We start from the raw sequence: 24,668 nt of genomic DNA on the forward strand, positions 1-24,668 counted from the left end.
CAACGCGCTGACAAAGCAACTACGGCCCCTTCCCATAGAGTCTCTTGCTCTAATCCATCTCACACCCACATAAAGCAGGTGCTCAGCAGATGTAACCTCCAAACAGGCTCAGCCTTTCCACCTAGAAAGACCCCTTCCATCTTATTTAAAGTGACAAAAATCGATGAGGATGATTTGTCCCTCTAATGGGTTTATTTTCTAATCCAGGCTCGTAGGGCCAGCGCTGAGAGTTGCGGGAGGGACTTCTGCCTTTCCCGGGGGAGTCTCCTCGTGAACACCCATGGTTCCCCCGGCGGACCCCACACGAGAGCCTTCCTCCTCTTCCTCCCGTGGTATGCCCCCCCCCCGCCCCTGGGATCAGCCCCTCTGTGACAGCCACGATGGCATTTGCCCCCCCTCCCCTGCTCGGGCCCCTCATTTGACCCTGCAGGCTCTGCTCGTGGCCGTTCGCCCCAGGGATGCGGGGAGAGGCGATGCCTGCTCGGGGGACGGCGGGAGCACAGCCACCCATTTTGCCCCAAGCATGATTTAATCCCCGGGAAAGGTGCCGGGGTGCCAGGGCTGCCGGAGTGAAGCCGTTCGAGATTGTTTCCCGGGACCCTACAATAAATACGGAGCGTGGACGGGTGATGCGGTGACCGGGAAAGGGACGCGTGGCCCTTCGCAGCAACAGGAGGAATTGCCTGCGAAGCGTTAGAAATGAAAACACCGGGCAGAGGATGCTGTCCCCAGCATCCGAGGGGGACACCGGAAGCCCTGAAATAAAACCTGACCCAGGCAACCGCACCACCTGTAAAAACGATTTTCCTCTTGTGTTGGGCTGTCTGGAGAGATTTGTCTCTGCCTGGAAACATTTGAAGTGAGTAATTTATGGGATGGATTAAAATCTGGTGGCAGTCCATGACAACCACCACCTTTTGTGGGTCTGCATTTTCCTATGGGATAATTATTTCCCTTTCTCAGCATCCTGCTCATACTGATTTTTCTTTCCACAGAACATTGTGCTTTAATGATGCTTCATGTTTAATTCCCGAGATGCGATTTTGCCTTCACGCCGCAGCCAACGGCTCTTGCGATCAGCACAAAGGCTCGCGCGCGGGCACCCCGGCAGGGAGAGCTGCCTGTCTAACACGGGAACAGAAGAACCGCATCGTTTCGAGGCGTCAGGAATTGTCCTCTCTCCTCCAGACAGAGCACCATGATTTTTGAGGAGGCCGTTCCAGGATTGCTGGTGGGAGCGGGATGCTCGGCACGGTGTGGGAGTGCGTCCCGGCCTTCGTCCCGCTCTCCGGAGTGGGGCTGGTGGGGTGCAAGGGCTGGGGGGTGGCGGGGAGCTGGACCCCGCCGCACGGACGGTGGTCACGCTTGCTGTCTCCTTCTCTTCTGCCCAGAGCGGTGCAAGCGCCAACTCTACGCCACAGAGTTTTACAAGAAACTATTGCTAAAAAAGGTCACTGAGGGCAGAAAATGAGAAGCTCCATCCCAAAGAGGAGCAGCCAGCCCCAGGCCCTGGCTGCTGGAAAGGAGCCGGCTGCGGGTGCGGCAGGGAGCTTGGCCTTGCATCCAGCCCGGGCCGCGACCGGCTACGGCACGGAAATCCCACGGGTGTCTTGAAGGTGCCGTTGCCCCGATGCTGGCGGGCAGGACCCCGTCCTGGAAGGTGCCGGGGAGGCGAGCAGGGTGTCCGAAGGCCACGCTGCCCCGGTGCCGGTGGTGGGGAACAGCCCGGGCAGGGGCCGTGCAGTCCAGCGGGGCCTCCCAGAGCCCCATCGCTCTGGTGCTGCCGGATGGGACCTCCAGCCGAGAAGGGTCCGGGGAGGCGAGGAAGGCGGCCGAAGGCTGCCGGGCGGGCGTGGGCGAAGCCTCACCGGACGGCATCGGTGTCGGGGCGCGGCGAGGGGAGCCCCGCTTCTGCCGGCGGCGCGGGGTCCCCGGGGCAGCTTGGGGTTCCCCGGGGCCGGCGGGGCTAGGAGCCCGGGCCCTCGGGGGGCTGGGGCGGGGGGCTGAGCTGGCTCTCCAGCAGCGCCCGCGTCCCCTCGGCCGACACCCTCCGCATCCGCAGCCGCACCGAGCCGTAGGTGCCGCCGGTGCGGCGGGCGGCCCGGGCGCGGCGGCGGGCGGCGGCGGCGGCCAGCAGCAGGGCGGCGAGCAGCAGCCCGCCCAGGGCCAGCAGCGCCAGCCCGGCCACGGTGCAGCGGTCGAGGCGGGCGCGGAGCCGCGCCGCCCGCGCCTCCAGCCGCTCCATCTGCCGCGCCGGTACCGCCGGGTCGGGGCGCGCCGCCCGCGGCACGGCCCCCGCCAGCACCACCAGCGCCGCGCCGCTCAGCGCGCAGCCCAGCGCCAGCGCCAGCCCCGGGCCCGCGCCGGGACCCGCCGGGCCGCCCCCGCCCGCCGCCGCCGCCGCCGCCTCGCCCGGGCTCCGCAGCTCCACCGCCCGCGGGGACGCCATGGAGCCGCCGCCGGCCTGCGCGGCCAGAGGTGAGCGGCGGAGCCGCACCGGGATGCGCCCCCTCCGCGGAGCCGGGTCCCCGGACCGGGCTGTCCCCCCTCCGCGGAGCCGGGTCCCCGGACCGGGCTGTCCCCCCTCCCTGGAGCCGGGTCCCCGGACCGGGCTGTCCCCCCTCCGCGGAGCCGGGTCCCCGGACCGGGCTGTCCCCCCTCCCTGGAGCCGGGTCCCCGGACCGGGCTGTCCCCCCTCCCCGGCGCCGAGCCCCCGGACCGGGCTGTTCCCCCTCCCTGGCGCCGCTTCCCCGAACCGGGATGCCAACCCCACCTCCCAGGTCCCCGAACCGGGTTGCTCCCCCGCCCGGGATCCCGCTTACCCGAACCGGGCTGCCTCCCGGGTCCCCGCACCGGGCTGTCCCCCTCCCCGGAGCCGGGTCCCCGAACCGGACTGGTCCCCGGACCTGGGTCGCCGCACCGGGCTGCTCCCCTTCCCCGGACCGGCCTCCCCGAACCTGGTTCCCCCCCCGGGTCTCCTCCTCCCCGAACCGGGCTGACCCCCCCCCTCCCCGGGGGACCCGTGTCCCTGTGACCCCGCCGGGCTGCCCCTCCCGGACCCGCTTCCCCCGCCGGGCTCTCCCCTCCGGTCCCCCGGAGCCCACCCAGCCTTCCCGCTCCCCGCACCCAGCCGCTCCCCGCCCGCTTCCCCCGCTCCCCGCACCGGGCTGGGGCCCCGGTCCCCACGCCGGGCTCCGCTCCCGCTTCTCCGGTCTTCCCGCCCCGCCGCTGCCCGCACCGAGCTGCCTCCCCCCCCCGCCGCGTCCCGGTCCTCCGCGCCGGGCTGCCTACCCCCGCCGAGTCCCCGGCTCGCCGGGCCGGTGCCGGTGCAGCCGCGGCGGCGGGCGGGGCGGGCGGTGGGTGCCCCGAGCTGCGGCCCCGGCGGTGCACACAGCCGCGGTACGCACACGCACACGCACACACACACACACACACGTACAGCGGGCTGCCCCGGGGGGCACACACACGCACACACGCCCGGTTGCACACCGGCACCTTCTGTGCACACCCCCCCTGCAACAGGGACCCCCTCCGTGCACCCCCCGACAGCGCCGGGACCCCTCAGTGGGCACCCCGGGGAGGGGGGGGGGCTGCGTGGGGAGGGGCACGGGTGGAGAGGACAGAGCAGCACGGCGGGTTTTGCACAGGGGAGAGCGTGGGTCGTGCCTGGGGGACGTGCCCACGGGGTGCCGGCTGGGTGCCCCACAACCAGCCATCCCCGCTGGGGACGCAGGGCAGAGCTGGGCTGGGGACACTGGGACTGCACCCCGAGTCCCCGCAGCCCCCCGCCCTGAACGCAGCAGGAGGAGCCGCGGCCCGGCCGGCTGCCCACCGAGAGCTCCCACAAGGACCCAGCCTGTCCCCAAATCCCTGGGGAGATCTTCAGGGCTTGACCTGGGTTTGGGCCAGGCGCGAAGATGCTCCAGCCTGGGACAGAAGAGCCTGTGGCGGTTCTCGCCGCCCAGAGCCATTCCCTCAGCCCCGTGGTCCCACCGCAGTCCCACGGCACAGAGCCCCCACCTCTCACCGCACTATTTATTCCATTTTTTCACAGAGCATTTGTGTTCGTGCCCGCGCTCCGCTTCTCGCTGACCTGAAACTGGATCCGGGCCTGAGCCCCAGCAGCGACCTGCTGGCAGCAGCACGCTTTTAGCTTGTTTGTTAAGAAGACGTGTGCTATTTCCGCGTTTGGAGCCATGCCTGGAGATGGGGTTGTGGACGTAAATCCTGAGCGATAGCGGGTGGGCTGCTGAAAGCTGCCGGGAAGATTTGTCCATCACGTTGCCGTTCCCTTCAGCACGTTCACATGCCTCCGGCATCTTCGCGAGCTCACCCGTGACTGCGCTAGATGATGCACCGACACTGGTGCTGGGTGAGCTCGCAGTGCTGGGGTCACAGGGATGCACGGCCGGTGCCCTCAGCCCCCCCGCGCCCCGCGCCCTTGCCCCCCTGCACAGCAAGTCCTTCTGCAGCCGCGCTCGGCTTCACGCGACCGACGGTGCCGGGGCATTTTCCTGCGTGGTGACAGCAGATGGGAGTCTCCTACCACCCGTTTCATGACACAGGCAGGGACTTTCTCTGTTGAATACAGATCGAGGAGGTTCAGAGAGTTTAGGGGGGGTGCACGCACAAATCAAGAGGTGCATTTGTGTTTTCTGAAGGACGGACAGGCTCAGCCCGCACCCATCCGGGCACTGGTGCTGGCAGGGTCCCAGCAGGGCCAGCTTGACTTGTGCCACTGCTGCTCAGCAGGTTGATGATGGGCGACAACATGGACATCTCCCTCATTAAACTCTAAAGTTTCTATTAAAAATTAACCTCTGGATAATCTTTAGCCATTTTCTCCCGTTTTTTTTATTTTCCTCCAAGGTGCCCTGGGAAGGTTTTCTGTCTCTTTTATTTGTTTAGCTCGGCAAAAGGGGTTTGTAGGTTCCCTGCTGCGACGCGCTCACATCACGGCTGATGCTGACCGGCACCCTGGTGGGTCGTGCGGCACTAGCCAAAAAGGGACCAACCCGTGGCACCTCCGGTCCCCGAGCTGCGGCAGGGCCAGGGGCTGCAGGGTGGGCTGGGGTCTTCCACCACCTTTTGCCGTGTCAGGGATACACATGATTTTATTATTTTTTAAGTTTGCAGGAGAAGTGGTGCGTGCTGCGACCCACCGCTCGCTGCTCCCGTCTCCTCTCATAGCGCTGTGTCAAAACACAGAGGCTTCCCAGCACAGCGTCCCCGGGGACGCATCCAGAAGTGGGCCGAGAAAGAAGCAGAATTAAAAATAAATGTAAGTGCATCCTGACATGTTAACCACATTTAGAGAGGCTTTAGTACCAACCCACTCTGCGGGAAGGCAGAAGATGCTTGGAGACAAGTAGGTCATGGGACACAGATTGTCCCGAATCAGCAGGAAAAGATGGATCTGGAGCAGGCGGGCACATCCCTGCGAACAGACGGGCAGGCAGGAGCAGGGCTGGGAGGAGAGCGCGCGAGTGCCGGGGACTGCTGCCTCTAGCATCGCCAAATCCCCTGGGAAAAACAGAAACGCCGCAGCTCTGCTCCGGAGCAGAGCCGTGGTCAAGCCCTCCGTTTTGGGGCCCCCAAACCCTGCGGCTGATGATGCAGCCAGGAGTCCCCAGGGTGCCGAGGCTGGGACCCCCATGAGGCTGAGGGGTTTGGGGGGCAGAGGCAGAGCCACTCGTGCTGTGGCTCCCACCTGCCTTCGTACACGGACGGGGATGAGCCTGTGAGCGTGGAGGCAGCCGGTGCGGCAGTCGGGTCCGCGCCGCGCTCTGCCGCGGGGTCAGGGTGCCGTGCCGCCCGGGGGGCTGCTCCTGCACCCCAAACCCGCAGACATGCTCGAGATGACATCTGCAATGGATGACATGGAGGGACGCATTCTGCACGCGTCGCTGCTTTTGCTGTGCTGCCCCTGGGTCCCACTGCCTTTGCTGGATGGGAGCTGGGAAATGGCCGTGGGCCTCTGTGGGGCTGGAGGCTGTGGGGTGAGCAGCCCAAAAGCCCTCCCCAGCTCGATCCCGAGCCGGCTGAGCCTGGGGCTGGGGGCTGGCAAGGGCCACTCCGTCCCTGGGGCGCTGGCACCGAGGGAAGGGGAGGAGAGATGGAGACAACCAAGATTTATGCTGCCAGCGCAGGAGCAAAGAGAGGAGGGAGACAGCCAAGGTCAGAGAGAGCACTGCCAAAATTCACAATGAATCTGCAGGAGCACTGGAGGGGAGAGACTGAGGGCTTGGAAAGAAATGGAAAGAGGAGGGAGGGAGGGAGGGAGGGAGGCGGAGCGGGGCAAGGGAGCATGGGGACAGGGCTGCCAGGGACGGGGACATGCTGCTGCTCGGCCAAAATGATTAAATGGGGATGAGGGACAGCAAATGGGAGCCCAAAGCCAGCAGAGGAGACGGCGGGAGCAGGAATGGGAGGGAGCCGTGAGGGCTGTGGACACACCTCTGTCCCTCTGGGCCCCTCCGGCGCACCCTCGTGCAGCACAGCCCAGTTTTGGGGTGTGCACGGCTGCTGCAGCTGCCTGGTGCCCACTGGCAGTGCTGACCCTGATCCAGCCCCGCCGCAGGGGTGAAGTTTCATTCCTGCCTCCTTAGTATTCACAGCATCCCATGGCAGAGCGAACGCCCGCAGCCAGCACGGCTCAAGGTGACTCGGAGGTCAGGGATAAAGAAGCCAAGCAATTTGGGAGCCAGCCGCTGGCTCTGCACCGGCGGGGACATCCAGCAGTTTGCGAGGACCGGAGGTGCCTGGCACATTGCGGCCTCCCCTCCTGGCACGGCCGGTCCCTGCGTGCCACAGATGCGGCACCCTGGTGCTCCCCACGCACACGAGGACGCACAAGCAGTGCCGGCTGCCTGTGGGCTTTCTGATCCTGCAGATTGCCCCCGGGAGCTGTTGCCACCAGCAAGGCAGGCAGGGCTGGAAGCTGGCCTTGGCACCAGGGAGGGCTGGAGCCGGCAATGGCTGGGCACCGGTGTGGGTTGTTTCCCTCTCGCAAGGTCCTGGGTGCCAGGGCGGGCTCGGTGCCCTTGCAGGGGCAGTGGATGCCTGCTTTGGGGCTTGCAAAGGGACTCCTCCAGGTCCCCATTGCGGACGCATCGCTCCAAGGGTGATGTTTGATAGCAAAAACCCCTCTCCCTCCCCAAACGGCGACATCCCAGCCCGGGGTACCAGCTCTGCCCAAAGGCAGCCGGAGGGACAGAGACCTGCCTTCCACTAAGACCAGCTGCAGAGCCACACTGGGAAGGAAGAGGCTCCAAACTTTCCTGGTGATAATTGAGATCTAATTATCTTCAGCTAACACCAGGCCGCTGGGGAGACGGGGGGGAAACCACAGGTGCCTTGTGATATGGCAACAGCCGATGCGCTGGGCTGTGGCTCAGGAGCACCGGGAGACTCGCTGTGCTCTGCCTGAATATAAAGCAAAGCACGGAAAGCACAAAGCAGAGGGTTGACAAACCCCCCCCCCCCTTGCTGGTGACATGTAAGTGTGCTTCTATGTGCAAACATGCTGCCTCTTCCTCTCGGTGGCTCCGCACCTTTACCCTTATCCCTCTGCACAGAGATCCCATCTGAAGCTCATTTTCTTTTTTCCTTCTGCAAATTTTCTTCACCAACGCAGTTATATCAAACGTGCCCGGAGCTATGCAGGACCTGCTTGCATGCAGAGAAGGAGATGGGGTGCTGCCCCCTCAGCGTGTTGTTAAAATATCAAGGGCGAAAGAGGTCGGGAGGAGGAGAGTGCTGGGGAGATGCTCTCCACTCCCAGGAACTTAAAATGAGGCGAGCGGCATCATCCCCCTGGAGATGCACGGATGCTCCCTCTTAGCCCCAGGAAGGCAACGGGGATTTATTTACACCCAGAGCTGTACCAGCGGGTCCCTGCCTGGGAGGCCTGCGGGGATCACCCGCCCCGCAGCCCCGCAGCCCCGCAGCCGCCTGCACACAGAGCAGCGCAACAGCGGGCGCAGTCCCTGCAGAGCCCGCGGCCTCCCCACAGACAGCGAGGGGCTGCTCCGGCGGGCCCCGAGGGGCCGCCGCCTGGCTCCGGGGACAGGGGGCCCGCCCCAGAGAGGGGCAGGGAGGCCGCGCAGCCCGGCAGCCCCCGGCAGCCGCCGGCAGCCGCCCCAGCCGTCCCGGCCCCTTTTGGCGGGAGCGCGCAGGCAACCGCCGCCGGACGCGCGTTGCGGCTGACGGGGAGAGGGAGAGGGAGAGGCCGCCGGCCCAGCGCCCCCGGCCCGCGGCTGCCCCTCGGGCCCCGCCAAATCCCCCTGTCCCCTCAGCACCCGCTAAATCCTCCTCCAATCCCCTCAGTGCCTAGCTGGGCCCCTCATCTCCTCAGGGCCCCGCTAAATCGCCCTCCGTTTCCTCAGTGCCTGTCTAGGTCCTTCCGTCCCTTCAGGATCCCGCTAAATCCCCCCCCTTGCCTCAGCACCAGCTTGGGTCCCCATCCCCTCAGATCCCACTAAATCCCCCTTGTCCCCTCAGCACCCAGCTGTGTCACCCCATCCCCTCAGGTCCTGCTAAATCCCTCTGTCCCCTCAGTGCCTGGCTGGGTCCCCCCATCCCCTCAGGTCCTGATAAGCCCCTCCGTGCCCTCAGGGCCTGGCTGGATCCCTCCATCTTCTCAGACCCCACTAAATCTCCCCCATCCCCTCTGCGCCCGGCTGGGTGCCCCCATCCCCTCAGGGTCCCGCTTCGTGCCCCAGGACCCCTCTCCTGTTGGAAGGGGAAGGAGCCCAGGGAGGAGGCAGCAGCGTTGGCCTGTGAGCCTCAGCCCAGGCGCCATGTTCTACATGCATTTGCTCGTCAACAAGCGCGGGCCGTTGGCCAAAATATGGCTTGCTGCCCACTGGGAGAAGAAGCTCACCAAAGCTCATATATTTGAGTGCAATTTAGAGACTACCGTTACAAAGATCATCTCGCCAAAGGTATGCTGTTAAATGAGGGTGTCTTCTGGTAAGTTCTAGGGTAGGGGTGTTCATCTTTCGTAGGGAATGGGACTGTTGCTATCGTGGAGACTTACTTTAGGACAAATTTGTGGCTATTTCAAAACCAGTGTGAGGTAAACTCCTACTCTGATTTTATTCAGTTCTCACTCGGATAAAATCTCCATCCCGTTAAGTGACAGTTATATAAATATTTTACTTGCTATTTTACTCCTGGATATCTGTGGCATATGTTTATGTACAGTGTAAGAAAACGTTACCGCAGTATATTCAAATGTGTTTTTCCACACACTGATAGAGCTCCAGGGAGCGCTCTGTGGGCACCGCCGGCCGAGGGATCACGGTACGTGGGTGTGAGCTGCTCATGAGGCGACGCGAGCCCGTCAGTGCGGTGTGGTGTGGTGGCACTGGTCTTTTTTCGGAGATGTTGAGTACCAGCTGTGGGTGTTGTTCAACACAATTTGGGAAATGCTGGTATTTGAGAAAATTGTCTCGAAAAGATTGAAAAGTCAGCTGCTTAACCAAAGTCAAGGGACTAAGAAAACTGCTGTGAAATTGCCCACAGACCATTTGAGGAGAACGCTTTTGCTGATCTTACAATAAATAACATTTGACATATTGTAAGCATCCTTCCACTTTCAGTGGACTTCTTCCAGGTCCCCCATTATAAGCCGTTAAATATATAATTAAGCATACGTAGTGCTTATGAGAGACTCTGTATGAACAGACCCGAGGCTGAAGTCCTCTGCGATTCACAGAGAAGGTATGACTCAAGCAAGCACAGATGCAGGCAGCCAAGTACCCATGACTCAATCCTTGGCCTCGCCGTTGCAGTTGCATCCAAGGGAACAGCGAGGAACGCTTTGCACTGTCACTAATCGATGGCTCAGGAAATCCAAGGCTTTCAGCTGGTGCAAGCAGATTGTTTAATTTTCTCCATGAAAATACCTGCTCGATATTTGGTAGCCCAAATTTCATTGTTTGTCTTGCATGGGTTATGATTAATAATGTTGTTAAAATGATCTTGATATTATTTGGAGCTGTTTTGTAAGAGGTACTAGTTAAGTACCCTCTACCTTCCCTTGTGTGCTCTCCTGTCTAGCATCAGCATGACCACGTTGAGCATGCTTGGTGCAGGAAGACTTTGCATAAATAAGGGCATAGTTATGGCCTTTATTTGCATAAATAAGGGCATAGGTATGGCGTCTGCTCCCTTAAATAACCAAAGTGTCAAATACTAGGATATGCGCAGCTGCTTTCTGTTTCAGGATGTGTTACACTGTTCGTTGGCAGTCAGCTGAGAAGTTTTAGATAAACCACTAAGAGCATCAGTTCAGGACTCGCGCTTCGGCATTGGCAACGTTTAGGAACAGAAGCAACTAGAAGTTCCTGGCTCTGAAAATTCATTTCTGTTTACAATCCTCTGTATCGGTACCAAGCCCTGTTGAATTTCGTAGAGCTCTGTACTGGTGTTTGTTACTGGAACTCTGGTACTACTGTGTAATATTTTCATTTTAATGTTTTTGCCAAAAATACTAACTCCTGAACAACTTTTTTGAATCATCAAAGTTTACAATAGCTCTGCGAACCTCTGGACACTTACTCTTAGGAGTGGTGCGGATTTACCACAGGAAAGCAAAGTACCTCTTGGCAGACTGTAGTGAAGCTTTGACAAAAATGAAGACAGCCTTTCGCCCAGGTATATACAGAATTCTGCATTTTTCCATCTGTGCCCTTTACAGCTCTCATTTTAAAAGTTAATTTTGGGTATTTTAAAAACACGTTATTGATCCCAAAGGTAATCGAACTTATTGGTGCCTACTGCTGTTGTGTAGTCTGGCTTATTTAATGCCATTTCAGGTCTTGGACTCCTTTAAAAGAAATAGTATCTTAAGTGCTCTTATGAGAAGAAGCTTGAATTCAGCCTCGGTTGCTAGATAATTAATTTTAATCTCTGGTGACACCAACAACATGTCTAACAGTGTGTTAGCGCCAGATCTGACAGTGCGTTTTGAGCTCTAGCCATGTAGCCAGCAAGAAGGGAGCAGAGATGACTGGATCCTTTTCCAGCGGGCTGTACGTTTGTCGTACTTAGGCACCAAACGGGGAGGCACTGTTGTCTAAAAAAAGGCTAAGAACAGGACACCCGCGTCTATTGCCAACCCTAATGTGCTTTGTGACCTGGTCTGTTTGCAGAATAGTGAATATCTACGTTATTCTCAAAGATACGATCATGATGAGTTAGTTAATATTTGTAAACATTTGGAAATCTCTAGAAGAAACACTTAAGATAAGTACACGGTACTATCTATTTTGAATAGATACTATAGTAGCTCAGAGAGGACTGCACGGCACAAAAACAAGACACAACAGTCACAACTGTGGCGAGGGAGACTCCAACTAGATATAAGGGGGAGGAAAAAATCTCAGTGGAAGTGGTAAAGTGCTGAAACATGCTGTCCAGGGATGCTGGGGAATCTCCATCAGCAGAAATAGTAAAAAATGATCTTAGAAATTAACCCTGTTTTGAGCAAAAGGTTGGATTAGATGACCTTCAGAAATCCCTTCTCACATGAATTGTTCCAGGATTCCCTGATTACCAAGTATTTGCATTCTCACTTCATAATTATTTGATGCTGGAGAATAGCGTTATACAGACACTGGAGAGAAAAAGAAAAGGCAATAATTCATCTGAAGTGGTGTGAAAGACTCTAGGCTAAATGTCAGCTGCAAGAATCTTTCAGGGACTTAAAGCAGCTGTTCATCAGCCCAATGTATTTACAGTATTTCAGGTCCTGTAGCAGCAGACTCTTCTGTATCTGTCTGTAAAAAATACGGCTTCTAAAGTATCTGTAAACTAAGGATTTTAATTCCACTTCGGAGTCCTGTTGACAAAGTGCCTAAGCTTTACTTTTCTGTTATTTAGAATGGCAGCAGACCTTCCTGACAGGTTTATAGTCTTATTATATGTACTTGGGAGAACAGTACTTTTATTTTATTGATACTTATTTTGTTATGTTGTCTGTTTCTTTTAGGACTTGTTGACCTTCCAGAAGAGAACTTGGAGGCTGCTTATCAGTCCATTACATTACCTGAAGAATTTCATGATTTTGAAACACCACTACCTGATTTAAAGTAAGTGCTTCCCTAGTTTTTATTCATTATTTTAGTATTTTCAGAAGTAAAAGCTATCCTTGCTGTTATCTGATCAAGACTCAGGTGGAATTGTTTTGATTTGATAACTGAATTCTCCTAAATTCTGAGTTCAGCTTTACAAGGCTACAGTCACAGGAATTGTGCTTTTGTAGAGTTCCTCAAAGGCCGTTTAATCAACAGACCTTTGCAATGATATAATGTGTTGAACTTAGACTTCAGGATTTTCTAATTTTAAATTGACTGAGTGAAGCCTGCAAACAACTTACTGACCTCAAGAGGAAATATGGAAGTTAGCATAAATCCTGTTGTGAGACCAAGGAAGCTCTGGCTAGTAACCTCGCAATGTTGTTCTGTTCCATTGTGTAACTGCGTTTAATTTCTGCTCCATTGCTCTTTGGGGCCGGGGTATTTTATCAGCAGTAGTCAGCTTGGCTCCTGATGAAAAGCCAACGTATTTTTTGGCTTTTCTGACACAAATCAGCATTAATGTAGAAAAACGAATAAAAAGCGGGAGGCCAAGACATGTTTCTGATGGCTCTGATGCCTCCAAAGGTCCAGGATAACAGACTTCCACTGAGGCTTCCCCTGTACCCCGTCATAAATACAGCTTGATGGGATCTGTAAGTGTTTAGTATTTTGTAAGTACAGCTGTGATGTAATACTATTTATTCAAGTACCTCAGTGTGCTAACTCTGTAAAGCGTGCCTTTTCTGCCCACCCAAAGGGTCCGTGTGGTTTGATTTACAGACGACGGTGTTACACTAATTAGATGCCTTCTATGTGACAACTGTCTGGTAGATAGCAGGGCTTGGATGCGAACAAACTCACACAAGCCCAAGTTTACTGGCGGAAGAGAGTGGAGGAATATGAAATATGGAGAGGAGGATGGGTGCTTCCCTCGTCCTTATAAATGTCTGCTGTTTCTTGAGGGGGTTGCTTGCTGAGTATACGTCTGGATCGTTCGTTCATGGAGTTCCAGGTGCGGGGAGTATTTCAAAGTCGAGTTAGCGAAATGCTTTCCCCTCCCTCGTGGACCTCTCCCCAGCTATCGGGCTGTTACGGATAGTGCAGATTCAGTCTTCACTGTACAGCATACATTGGAGATTGCACAGAAACTTTGGCTAGCAAAGAAGGCAGCTGCCTGCTTGCTTAGAGGTATCAATTTTAATAAACATGTTTTCCATATGCTTATTTTTAGCGTTTAGAGGAAATTCAAAGCAGTGAATTTGATCAATAAAACCTTAAATGGCTTGAATGCAGATAGCTTTGGGAAAGACTTGTTCTCTCTCCACAGCAGTGAGGATCAGCCGGGGTACTTTCAATGCCATAGAAAACAGAAGCTATCTTTTGGGGGTTTATGATAAAACATCAGGATTGAAGACTGTTTAGAAACAAGTTTTCACATTCCAGCTAAATGGTCAATGGGTTTCAGTTCACCCTATATTTTGTATAATGTTTTTTTCATCAGTGCCATTGATGTTGCTGAACATTTTACCTTGAATCAGAGCAGAGCTGAAGACATCACACTTACAGAGGATTACGAAAGCAATATACTTCTCTGTGATAGAAACTTTGGTGAGAGAAGTTGAGAAATTAGAAATATTCCATAAGGAAACGTGTGTTTTGTGCAACATTTTGTACAGTCTGAGTCCTTTCCACATGTGAAAAAGCTATTATTAAAAGTGTGTTTGCTTCATACTTGTGCTGATTGGCCTGTCATACTGTCTGATGCTTAAATTTTTGTGTAAGTACTCTGCCTAAGTAATATGATATTGGAGAGCAAGAATCAAACCCAACATTTTCTGCTTTTTTACTGAATTAGCTAAAATTGTTTATTGTTTGTTCCATTGGAGGTATGGGATATCTTACAATCTTTTAAAAATTATTTGAAAAATTAGGAAATGAATAAATATGTGTTTCAAAAATTCATGCAGATGAAGCATCAGAAATTCTGTGTTTATTCAGATGAAGAACCAGATGCACTAAGAAAACGGAGCTTCTTTGATGGCAGCATCTTAACGAGCAGTAACAGTCTTGTGGCTGATCACAACTCTGCGAGCGTGAATGGAGACAAGTCTGCGCTGCATGAAGATACTTACTGTTTCGAGAATGACTGTTTTGGAGATGAGGAGGATGCTGCAGATATGATTGGTAAGGGTTTACCGCAGATAGACAGACTTGCTTTCGTTCCAAATATTCTTATTCTTACAGGAAAACAAACAAGACAGCATGAAAGTGATTGTTGTCAAACATAAATTCTCTATTTTTTGTTGTTTTCATACTTCATTTTTTTTCTACTTGTCACTAAATCTATGATCACTTAGACATTGCCAAGTACAATTGTATTAAAGGAGATATTTCAGTTTTTTAGACTTAAAGGCATTCAATTTATACTTAATGTTTACCAATTTAATTTATATTTTCAAAGGTGAAATCCTGCAGCATTTTTACCTTTATTGTTGTAATAACAAAGGCAGCAAAGTAGCTTCTACATCTTCATGATTTAGAGTATCTGCGTAAACCTTTATAGATTTATACCTTTGGAACAATATCAATGTCATACTTTTCAAAGAAAAGGTGGAAATCTCAAAATTAAGACTAACATTCTCCTTTTTGTACTGTTAGAGGCAGACGTATCATTGACAGCCATCTGTGGAAGCGGAGCTTTTTTTGTTTGCACAGAATTAACCTTCAATAAGTAACATTAGGCTGTATCAGGCTATTTCATGACTACTAAGGCTTAGAATGATTAAAACTATGCATTTTGTATTTAAGAAATCCTGTTGAGGGATGAGCAAAATGTCCTGGATAAAGACATCCTTGATATGGAGGAAGAACGGCCTTTGTCACAAGATCTGCCAGAGAACAGCACAGCCAGTGAGTTTGCAGTGTCCGCTCTCTCCTACTCACACGAACCCTCTGTTCCTGTATTAATGCCTGAAGTTCCTCACATTCAGCTTTGTATAACAGCCCGCGCCTTTTTCCTTTGTTCACCTCTTTTGCTTTTTCCTAATATGCTTCAGCCACCATTTTAGGTATAATTTCATTTGACCCGGGGATTCCAGATTTGTAACTTGACACTACTTACAAACACTTTTATATGATCTCCTGTTGGATACGCTGTTGATCCACCCTGCTGCTTAGGCAGTATGCCATCACTTTTGTGGAGGAAAGGAAACTGAATGGGAGTGCTGTAACTTTGAACTTTACCTATGAGTATTTCTGGGTTCGTATTTCAGTGACATGTGACACTTCAGTAGTTCATAAAGGTGGTGTTAGTCTTCTTTTGGTTTGATATTGATGAAATTAATTTTTGAAAAGTGTTTCTGGAATTTTTTTTATATCTTAAACCCTTATACCCCCATCACACTGTGACTTTAAAACTGAGTAATCTGGAACAGCTTTAAGGGGAACAGTGGCACTTGCCCCTCCTTGCATTAGTCCTGGTACTACCTGTTCCTGGTATGCTGGCAGAAATGTCCACACTGCCATGCAGTTGCCTGGAACTGCAAACAGATACGTACTGAAACGAAACATTTTTCCCCCGAAACACTTCTCGTTGGGTGGGTTTTCCTCCAGATCAGTTCTTCAGCCTGTTCCACCACCCGCTCATACAGGTTCTGGTGTCAGCAAAGGAAAGCGTGCAGTGCAGAACGTGAGCAGCAGCAGTGCCAGCTGTTACTGGTTAAAGTGATTGTGAGATTATAGACAAAATCATAGTGTTCTAGTTCTTTTTTGTCTGGTATCGTTCTGTGTCAGGAGATTGAGAAATTATTCCATCTTGTAAACTTTTTTTTTATTTGGGTTATTTGCTGGGTTTTCTTATAGTTCAGTCCCGCTGCGCAGACACCACCATTAAGAAAGTCAGTCATCTAACGAATGAAACAATACTTTTGTTGAAAGAAGAAGAAGGATTTGTGCTTGAGCCAGTTGATGATACAGGTCAGAACTTGACCAGTTTCTTGCTGAACGTTTGCGTTACTACGTTTGTTTTTCTTCTTGTTAGTGAAAATATTTGCAAAACAGATTATTCCCACTTTAGATTTCATCTGCTCCTGCTGTCAGAGTTTTGGTTTATGATAACTATTATACAAAAACAGTATCAGGTTATTCATCTGATCTGCCCAAACCTCTGCTTACAGTTTATTTCATGTACCAAATCAAGTTTTGTTGCTCTGTGGTTCTGCTAGCAGCATAAGCCTGGCCTGTTCATGAGTGTTACTGAAGTCTCAGCTGAAGAACTTTTATTGCTAGTGACACATCAGTGATTTTTATGTGTAAAATAACAACCTTAAAACTTTCAGGCCTTTGTAAAAGTTTGTTTTGTGAACTTTTAACTTTAATAAGACCCAAAAAGAAAAATGTTCCTTTTCTTCTGTGAGTAAATCTAAATGTCACCTTTCACGTTGGTGGCTGTTAGCAAAGAAACAAGTTCATGTTGACACTAATATTTAGAATACTGGAATTTTCCAGCCTGCCAAAATAATATTCAGGAAGTTATGGCTATATAACCAATCCGTGTCTTCCTTTTGTGTTTACTACATTCATCTTAATTAAATTGCTAAAGGATTAAACTGACAAAGACAGATATTAATTACAAGATAATGAAACTTGTTGAGTACCTCAGCAGTTCTTGGAACAATTAACTTCCTGATGGATTAAAGATCGCTTATTCAGTCTTGTTGGTATATCATGTGTTCTCATTAAGTCCTCATGTTCCCGGTTCTTTAGTACAATAGTCATATGTCTTCCGTAATTAAACGTATGTGACTTTCCTGTACAAGAATACAAAGAGTATACTTTATGAAAGCTTCTGGAGAAATGGCCCATGCACTTGTACTTTGATTTTCAAGTCTGTGTGGTGTTTCAGGAGGTCAGCAGCCTGTCCGTTGGATTTGCAGTGCTTTTTTTTGTGCTTAAGTGTTCTGTGAATAGACCTTATTGGATTTTTTCTTTTAATACTTGCCCTATTTAGCTGTCACCCAGAGGAAAAAAAAAAAAAGAAAGAGGAAGTTGCTTGTGGATGTAGACAAGGAGCTCAGCTGCAGTGCTATATACAACCAACTTAACAACTGCACAGACATCCTTGCTACGTTAGACCTTGCACCGCCAACAAAAAAAACAATGATGTGGAAGAAATCAGGAGGTGTGGATAAACTCCTGTCCCACGCGACACAGCCTGTGGTTCATGCTGAGCTGCAAATGGTAAAGATGAATTCCTTGTAGGTTTTCATGCCACTGTATAGATTACAGGACTGTTGTACATCTAGGATCTAACTGTGAGGGATTTTGTAGACTTGGTTTTATGTGAGCTCCTAGCAAACTGCAGGTGCGTAGCATCATTGGAAGTATTGCTTTGCAGTACAGGCCAGCTGGATACCTGATGACTATTTGCATACTCACCACTAATTGCTTCATCAGAAAGACCATCTGCAGAGCTCATGGCTTTAACCTCCAGCACTCCAACAACAAGTAAAAAGTGACAAAGAAACTTGAGAGCTGATGTTTCATTTCACATACTGGCACCTGACTGATTGTACACTAATACACAACTTCTTCTGTCCATTTCTTTTCTACTTTCTACTTTGTTTTATTGTTTTCTGTTTTGTTTCTGCTCTGTAATCAATACGAGACCACATCTTTCTTCTACATTTACTTTAAAGGTACACCAGGCTTAAACATTATTATTATTGTTGTTGTTGTTGTTATTATTATTGCTATTCTTATTATTACTACTATTATTATTATTATATTGTTAATGGCTTTGGACAGATGATATGCCAATTTCTTTTGTACTTTCCCAACTGAGATTAAGCTTCCCGCTGGAGAGCAGTCAGGGACTTGCCTTTCAGAGGACCAAGAGGTTCCTGATCACTCCCTCACTTTGGCTGGAAGGCTGGGCCAGACCACCCTTTCCTGTGGCTGTGGACCTCACTGCTCTTTTTGCACAAGAAACCTACTTGTTTCATGGAAATACGATCTATCAAAGCCTCTCATGTCCCCACGCAGTATCTGACAGATCATTCAAAGAAGCTGTAAGTTTAGAGCTGGTGATAAGATAAAGAAGAGATCAACGTGTATACATGGTGATACGGAAAGATACAGTGTAAACTATGTGCAGCAGCCGTGTGTTAATTGCACTGTTTCTTCTGTTGCGTAGCTTGAGAGGTCTGGGAGGCAGGGTCTGCAGGCCAACAGCTCTGCAGGTTCATCACAGCAGCACAGCTTCACCACTTAGAGTCGAGGTGCAGAATTACAGCTTCTGTATTCAGAATTACAGTTCTTTATGAGGGTGAAAAATACTCACACACCAGTACGTGGGGAGAGAAATCCACACACAGATAACTGCGGATGGGTTGTTTTTTTCTTTCATCCCTCCTTACTGGCTGGCTTCAAGGAAAAACGATCCAAGCTGTTCCTAAGACGTTTCTTCATGGAGTTCTTATGCCGAAGTTGAAGTTGCAGAAGGAAATTACTTTTTTTAAAAACTGCAGGTTTTCGGAATGACCTAACTCAAATCTCTAAATTCTAGGTTGCAGTAATTAATATACGGCTCATATTCATACCTTTGTGTTGATGCTTGCAAATAATCTAGCATTATATTCTGAAAGCAAACAAATAAAAATAATTGTTTTCAGTTGTTTGCAAAATGCTTCAAGAGTTACGGATTTAAGATGAGAAGAAATGGAATACAGAGGGAGTCTGACATGGAAAAAACAAGAAAAGAGCAAGATACCACAGGTAACATTTTAATTCTGTAGTTGCAGAATTAGCTGTTAGAAAATATTTTCTATTTTACATAATGTTTAAGAGACACGTGCACGGTGTTTGTGTGCAGTATTCTACAAATCAAAGGCCAAAAAAGTTAAATGTTAAGGAAGTGGGCCGTTAATTATTTTTTTAAAAAAGTGGTTTTTTTTTTAATAAGTATTTTGCTGTTCTTTTGTTCTTTAGATCAGACATGAAATGCAAGTCTTTTTCTTCCTTGTGGCATATTGTTGGTTTCACCTTTGATTTCTCTAATTGTCTACCAAACTGCAGATTTGGGTTTTAAAACAACAACAACAACAAAAAGCTTCCCATTTATTCTGAGTTTAATCAAACCGTTCTCCAAATTTCCAAATTCACGTAAATAGCTTCTATTTGTATCTTGAAGATTGTGTTTTGGTTAGTACCAAGCAAGAAGAAATGTTCCATTTTAGATGTCCTGAGAAGGTGATCTATCTGCTTTCACTCCTTTGCTCTGCTAGAAATATAATCTGCATGGCTGCCTCAGAAGTCAACAAAACCACCTCCTGCAAGTCCATAAAGGTCAACTTCTAGAAAAGGAAAAACTTTCTTGGAAGGTTCTTCTTTTTCCGTGGTCCTATTGGGAATGATATTTATTCTATATTTACTCATTCTGGCTCTTACTCTCAAAGATTGCTAACAAGGGTGTGATTTTTGTTTTTCAATGTTTTTTTTAAGGACAGCAATTCACAGTAATTTCCTCTTAAACCTTGTTTTTTTATTCATACAGAGATGCTGACAGTAGAAGAGCCAAGTTACCTGCAGGAGTCAGCTCATTCAGAGACTGAGAGAAAACTTAGAAATGATTCCTTTGTGTCGACAACACGGAATAACAGAAATGAAACCGATGATACCTGTGGTGAAACTATAGTGAGCAGTTTCCAGAAATTTGAGAGACTTAAATGTATTTATTGGTTTCATTTTAGGCTAGGGTTCCATTTAAAACACGTTAAGAAATTACTAATGTATGTTTGAAAAGGATGCTAGAGACAGCCGGTATAGCATTAAGTAGCTTGTGTCATGAATGATTAGTTTATACACACTTTGGAAGATTCTTACCATGAATTGAACTATTAATTAAAATGTCTGTTAATCAGTATAGATTACAGTCTAATCACTAAATATAAAGGGAACTTTAATATGAAGTACAGCCTCTTTGTACTGAAGAGAGAAGCATCTTTATAAAAGATAAAAACTATCTTTTGTGTCTCAAACTGAGGAAATACAGAAGCAATAACAAATTATCTATTTCTGCTATCTTTATGTAGGCTAGCATGAAAGGGCTTTCTTTGGAGAATATGAGGCTCATGAAAGTTGAAAACGAATGACAAAATTGGAGCTAACGGCAGCAGAAAATGTAGGGTCTATGCCTGAACTGAGCCCCTAGGTGTAGATCCAGCTGTAGGATAAATAATACAGCAAGGTCCTTTCCTATGTGAGAAAAGACGCGGTAGAAATAGCAACTATGAAATCATTTTTGGAAAACGTTTATTATAATAAATTCTTTGAGCAGAATTATGTAACTCAGAATTACATTGTATGCATAAATTGTAATGCCTATCGATGGTCCCTTCTGTTCTAGCCGCAGGATGGAACGGCTTTCTCTGAGAGCTCCTCACTGGCGAACAACTCACTGGGCCAAGAAGCTGAAACACAGCGAGCGGAGTTAACAAATGTATGTGTACTCGAAGGTGACAACTCTGGCTTATTTCAGAACAGAACTGTGTTCTTTCTCAGAAATACTAAAAAAAAAAAAAGTGATGGCATCATGAACTCACAGTGGCTTTTGGTGTGCTAACATCATCTTTAGTACGTATTTTGCCAGTCAAAAGCTTGATAATCAGGGATGTGTGTATTCCAGCAGGAATAGGTTAGAGGCTGTGAGGGAGACAGCTCCTTATTTAGAGACTGTGCTTCCTGTAAGAAGGAAACAGTTTCTGAACTTACTGGCTATGCGGATACTCAGACGCTCTGAAACAAGGGCAGTCTTCTCCTGTCGGCTTCGGAGGTTAAGCCCAACATCTAAAGCCAAATTTTTTAACATCCTTTTCAGCCCCTGACTGGTACAAATACTGTCAGAATCCCAGTCGTGCAGAACAGTACCTTGTTGTGAAGCTGCCTCCCCAAGGCTCACTGGGGCCACTTTCCCAGTACCGAACGCGGTGCTGCACCTGATCTGTCTCTTTGTAGCAGAAAGAACACAGTTAACATTCTTTTCTCTGCTTCGCAAAGCCTAGTGTGACCGCAGAGGTGTCAGAGGTCCCAGATATCCCGAGTACGGCCATCAAAATGCCCAGCTCCAGTTGGATTTTCAATTATGCTAGAACTCTTGTCCTTTTTATCATCACAGTGTGTGACTTTCTATGCATGCTGTCTAACCTTCTGTTCTGTTTCCTCTCAAGGAGCCAAGGAGTAATGGGAAAGACAGTGAAGAAATAAGGTGGAGCAAAAGAACTCTTCAGTTATTAAAAACTTTGCAGGTACCAGTGCTGCATTTTGTAATTAGGTGCCAAACCCAGGTGTTGAGTCCAGTTGGACCATGTCGGAAAATCTCCTGCTTCCACTGTTGATCACATCGCTGCCTCTCACATGCAGTGCATAACTGCATTTTATTGGGTGTTGATGTAGGAAACCAGGATTCTGAGTGCCTGACATGGTGTCCTCTCCCACAGCTGCTGGAATCGCTAGAATTTTCTGAACGTTTGCTTCCACGGCAGTGTTTGCTCTAACGCTGAGGCCTTCCTCCTATGAGTATGCTCTGGAGTATCTCTACAAAACCCAATTCCTAGCCGCTCCCAGGTTGCCAGATCTCAGCTGAGTACTGCAGGGTGCCATCATCTGGCCATTCATCTGCCTGAGCTGTTTCTGAGACGAAGGCAGGGGAAGTGAGTGAGGGTTATGTTAAAAAGAAAGCTGATAACACCTTCTTTAAGAGGGTTTAATGCCCCAGTGCTTTCCAGGTGCTTGAAATTACACAGAGAACATAGCCTTTGCATCAGGAAGGCTTATTCTGCTTTTCTTGCAGAAATCCTTGTAAAACTGGTGAAGCTGTAACGTCGGATATCATCTGCCGTATCGAGGACCGCAACAGGAGCCAGCACAGGCTGCCCTGATGCGGAATGTCCCCACTCTTGGCCTAATGGCTTAGTGCTGTTCCTTCCTTTTTGCCTGGACGACTGTTTTGGTGCTTCAGCCTTGGTCTGCTTGGGGGTGGGTAGAAAAAACACCGCCAAAAGTTGTCTTCCTTCAGGTCGCTTCTCTAATCCGAAGTGCCACATGGCTGAACGGAGAGTGGAGGAAGGCAAAGGGGAAATCCGAGTGTGGGCAAGAGGGCGTGGGGAGTGGGTTTTGTCTGCAACGCACTGAACTTTGGTCCAAGCCTAGCTCCCCCCTGGTGCCGGAGTTTGACTTTAAAGCCTTCTTGGTTTTTTTTCTTTTTAATTATTTTATGTGAACATATATAGGTTCTGCGCAACACCCATAAAGAAATACTTACATATAAGTATAGCCATTAAAAAACGCGTGATAATAATGCCCAGTTAGCTGTGACTGAAACTGCCTGTGCTGTAGCTGGTACTCACTATCCAAAGAACAGGGTACGCAATGATTTTTATCGTTTTGAATCACGACAACCGTCACAGCTGCGCTTCATTGCATGCCTCAGTACGGTTTCATTGAATTCACTGGAACTGCGGCCATATGTAGATTTGAGTGACATATGTAGGCGCTAGCAATATTATGGCAATAAAATGTTAAGAGCCGCTTATATAAATGCAAATGCCAAGACAAGATGCCATTCGAGGCGTTCAAGCAGAAAATATTCACTGCGAGCAGCACTCTTCGGTTCAGACTTGATGGGATCTGCTTTTACTGGCGGTGAAGCCGACCTGACTGATTCTCTTTTTTTCCCTTCACGCAGCACCTGAAGAGATCAGGCGCGTGTTCTTTCAGCTTACGGGAGCTCTGTCGGAAAGACAACCGGAAAGAGGCTGCAGCCAAGTTTTACATCTTTCTTGTTCTAAAGAAGCAGTCGGTTATTGAGCTTCATCAGAGCGCTCCCTTCGCCGACATTACAGCCACCCTCGGCCCAACGTTCAACGCTCAGTGAAATCACGTAGTGTTCGGATAAGCTAATAAAAGTAAACCTTATTCTACGTTTTTCAGCAAATATATTGCCTGGGAAAATGATTGAAAGTCTCGTCAAAGCGTGGTAACGGAGCAGAGCGCTCTTTCCTTGATAGCACCTCTCAGAACTGCCGAGCTGCTGGCTTGTGCAGGTGTGCTGCTCCGGTATGGGTTACCGAGGTGTTCACTAGTATGTTTATTTTTAATATATATCTTTATATAATGAGCCATTACTTATTCTGTTAATAAAATATAGCTAAAATACATATTCTACATCACAGATTTACATTGTGAGGCATTTTACAAAAGTCCTTAAACCCCTTTCTTAGAGACCAGCTTTGGAAGTTGAATTCTTTTTAACGGGGCTTGTGTGTGTTAATTATCTAACACCATCAGTAAGAGACGTCTGTTAAGCGCTCTTTACCAAAAAATCTAGTCTATTGGAAATTATTCCTTTCAAAGAGTGTTCATTATTTGATATTTTAAGGTCTCGGAAGCTACTGTCTCCAGCATCGTTTTCCTGTGCTCAGGCAGAGAGAAGTTACTCTATCCCTATAAGAGCCACGTAAGCTTCCGGAAGAAATCCTATTCCCTAGAAATCCTGCAATTTTAGCTTTCATGGAGCATGTTTACTTAAAGACTAACACTTTTATTTATGTGTTTATTTCAAAATGGATGTTAAACTAAGCTCTTTGCATTTTTAACTGATTTAGGCTAAGTTTTAACGCTTTCACTGTCGTTTTGGAAAGGTAGTTTTTTTCAGTTGCGCCAAACCTGCCACGCGTGGGATGGTGGTGCGCGGTCGGCGCTCCGGAGTGTTACAGTGCTGTGGGTATGCTGACGTCTCTTAGTACGAAACCAATAAAAATCACAAGAAGTTGTTTCCTCAGCTTGTTGGCGTTTGTTCTGAAGGCTCAAAACTGGCAGCCGCCTTGTGTTCGCCTTCTCAGAGTCAGTGTTTTCGGTGATTTTCCTTAGAATTTGAAAGGATGGATGACATTGTCATCCTGGTTTTCCAGGTGTTCACTCACCTCAGCTACACCCCTGCGTGTCTGCTCCTACTACTGCGTGCTGTTCCTGTCATGCATTGATTTATTTGTGTGTGCGGGGTTTAGGGAAGTGAGGAACTGATGTCGAGGGGGCTGTTCGGAGGCGAACGAAGGCTTTAAAATGACTGCAGACCCTGCGCTGGGCAGGAAGGGATGGGTTGGGGTTTGGGCTGGCTGGTTGCGGGGGTCATTTCAGTTGGTTTTCTTTTTTCCATGTCAGAATATTTGATAAAATAAGCAATAGGAGCCTTTGCCACGGTTCTCCGAGGGGTTGTTTTGGGGTGTAAGGCAGGGGAAAGTGACCTTTTGGTAAAAACCTTTCCATTTTCTGCAAAAGAAACTATTTTCTTTTTCCGATGTGAAGAGGAGCAACGCCCTCCAAGCGCAGCCCAGGCCAAGACTGTAATGTGGGCGGCTTGTTGCCCTCTCCTCTTTGGGGCCAGCCTGGCAGTCGTGTTCAGGAGCCTGAGCACCGACCCCGGGCGAGGAGAGGGCTTAGTTCTCCAAATCTTAGGCTCAGCACCTCGGGAACGAGCCCATGGCAGGAGGGGGAGTGAAAACCTCTCCCTCGTTCCCCGCAGCAGAC

At 49.7% G+C, this 24,668-nt stretch overlaps 1 protein-coding gene across 1 annotated transcript; it reads left to right on the forward strand.

Moving 5' to 3' along the window:
- Window positions 1-8,801: 8,801 nt before the first annotated feature.
- Window positions 8,802-23,016, forward strand: RAD21L1 (RAD21 cohesin complex component like 1). The gene is made up of 13 exons (XM_072879509.1): window positions 8,802-8,945; window positions 10,533-10,662; window positions 11,999-12,098; window positions 13,588-13,694; window positions 14,085-14,270; window positions 14,895-14,996; window positions 15,948-16,061; window positions 17,095-17,324; window positions 18,758-18,860; window positions 19,639-19,778; window positions 20,491-20,583; window positions 21,311-21,388; window positions 22,828-23,016. The coding sequence occupies exons 1-13, from the start codon at window positions 8,802-8,804 to the stop codon at window positions 23,014-23,016; spliced, it is 1,716 nt and encodes a 571-aa protein (XP_072735610.1).
- The last annotated feature ends 1,652 nt before the right edge of the window (window positions 23,017-24,668 follow it).

The sequence above is a fragment of the Ciconia boyciana genome, chromosome 14 (genome assembly GCF_034638445.1).
Source record: "Ciconia boyciana chromosome 14, ASM3463844v1, whole genome shotgun sequence".
In the NCBI taxonomy this organism is placed as follows: Eukaryota; Metazoa; Chordata; class Aves; order Ciconiiformes; family Ciconiidae; genus Ciconia; species Ciconia boyciana.

What these genes read in the sequence shown, in the direction of transcription:
- RAD21L1 (XM_072879509.1), top strand. Translation starts at nt 8,802, where the DNA reads ATGTTCTACATGCATTTGCTCGTCAACAAGCGCGGGCCGTTGGCCAAA. An exon ending in CAAAGATCATCTCGCCAAAG is followed by an intron (nt 8,946 to 10,532) that starts GTATGCTGTTAA and finishes GAATCATCAAAG; the next exon opens with TTTACAATAGCTCTGCGAAC. An exon ending in AGCGAGCGGAGTTAACAAAT is followed by an intron (nt 20,584 to 21,310) that starts GTATGTGTACTC and finishes TTTCCTCTCAAG; the next exon opens with GAGCCAAGGAGTAATGGGAA.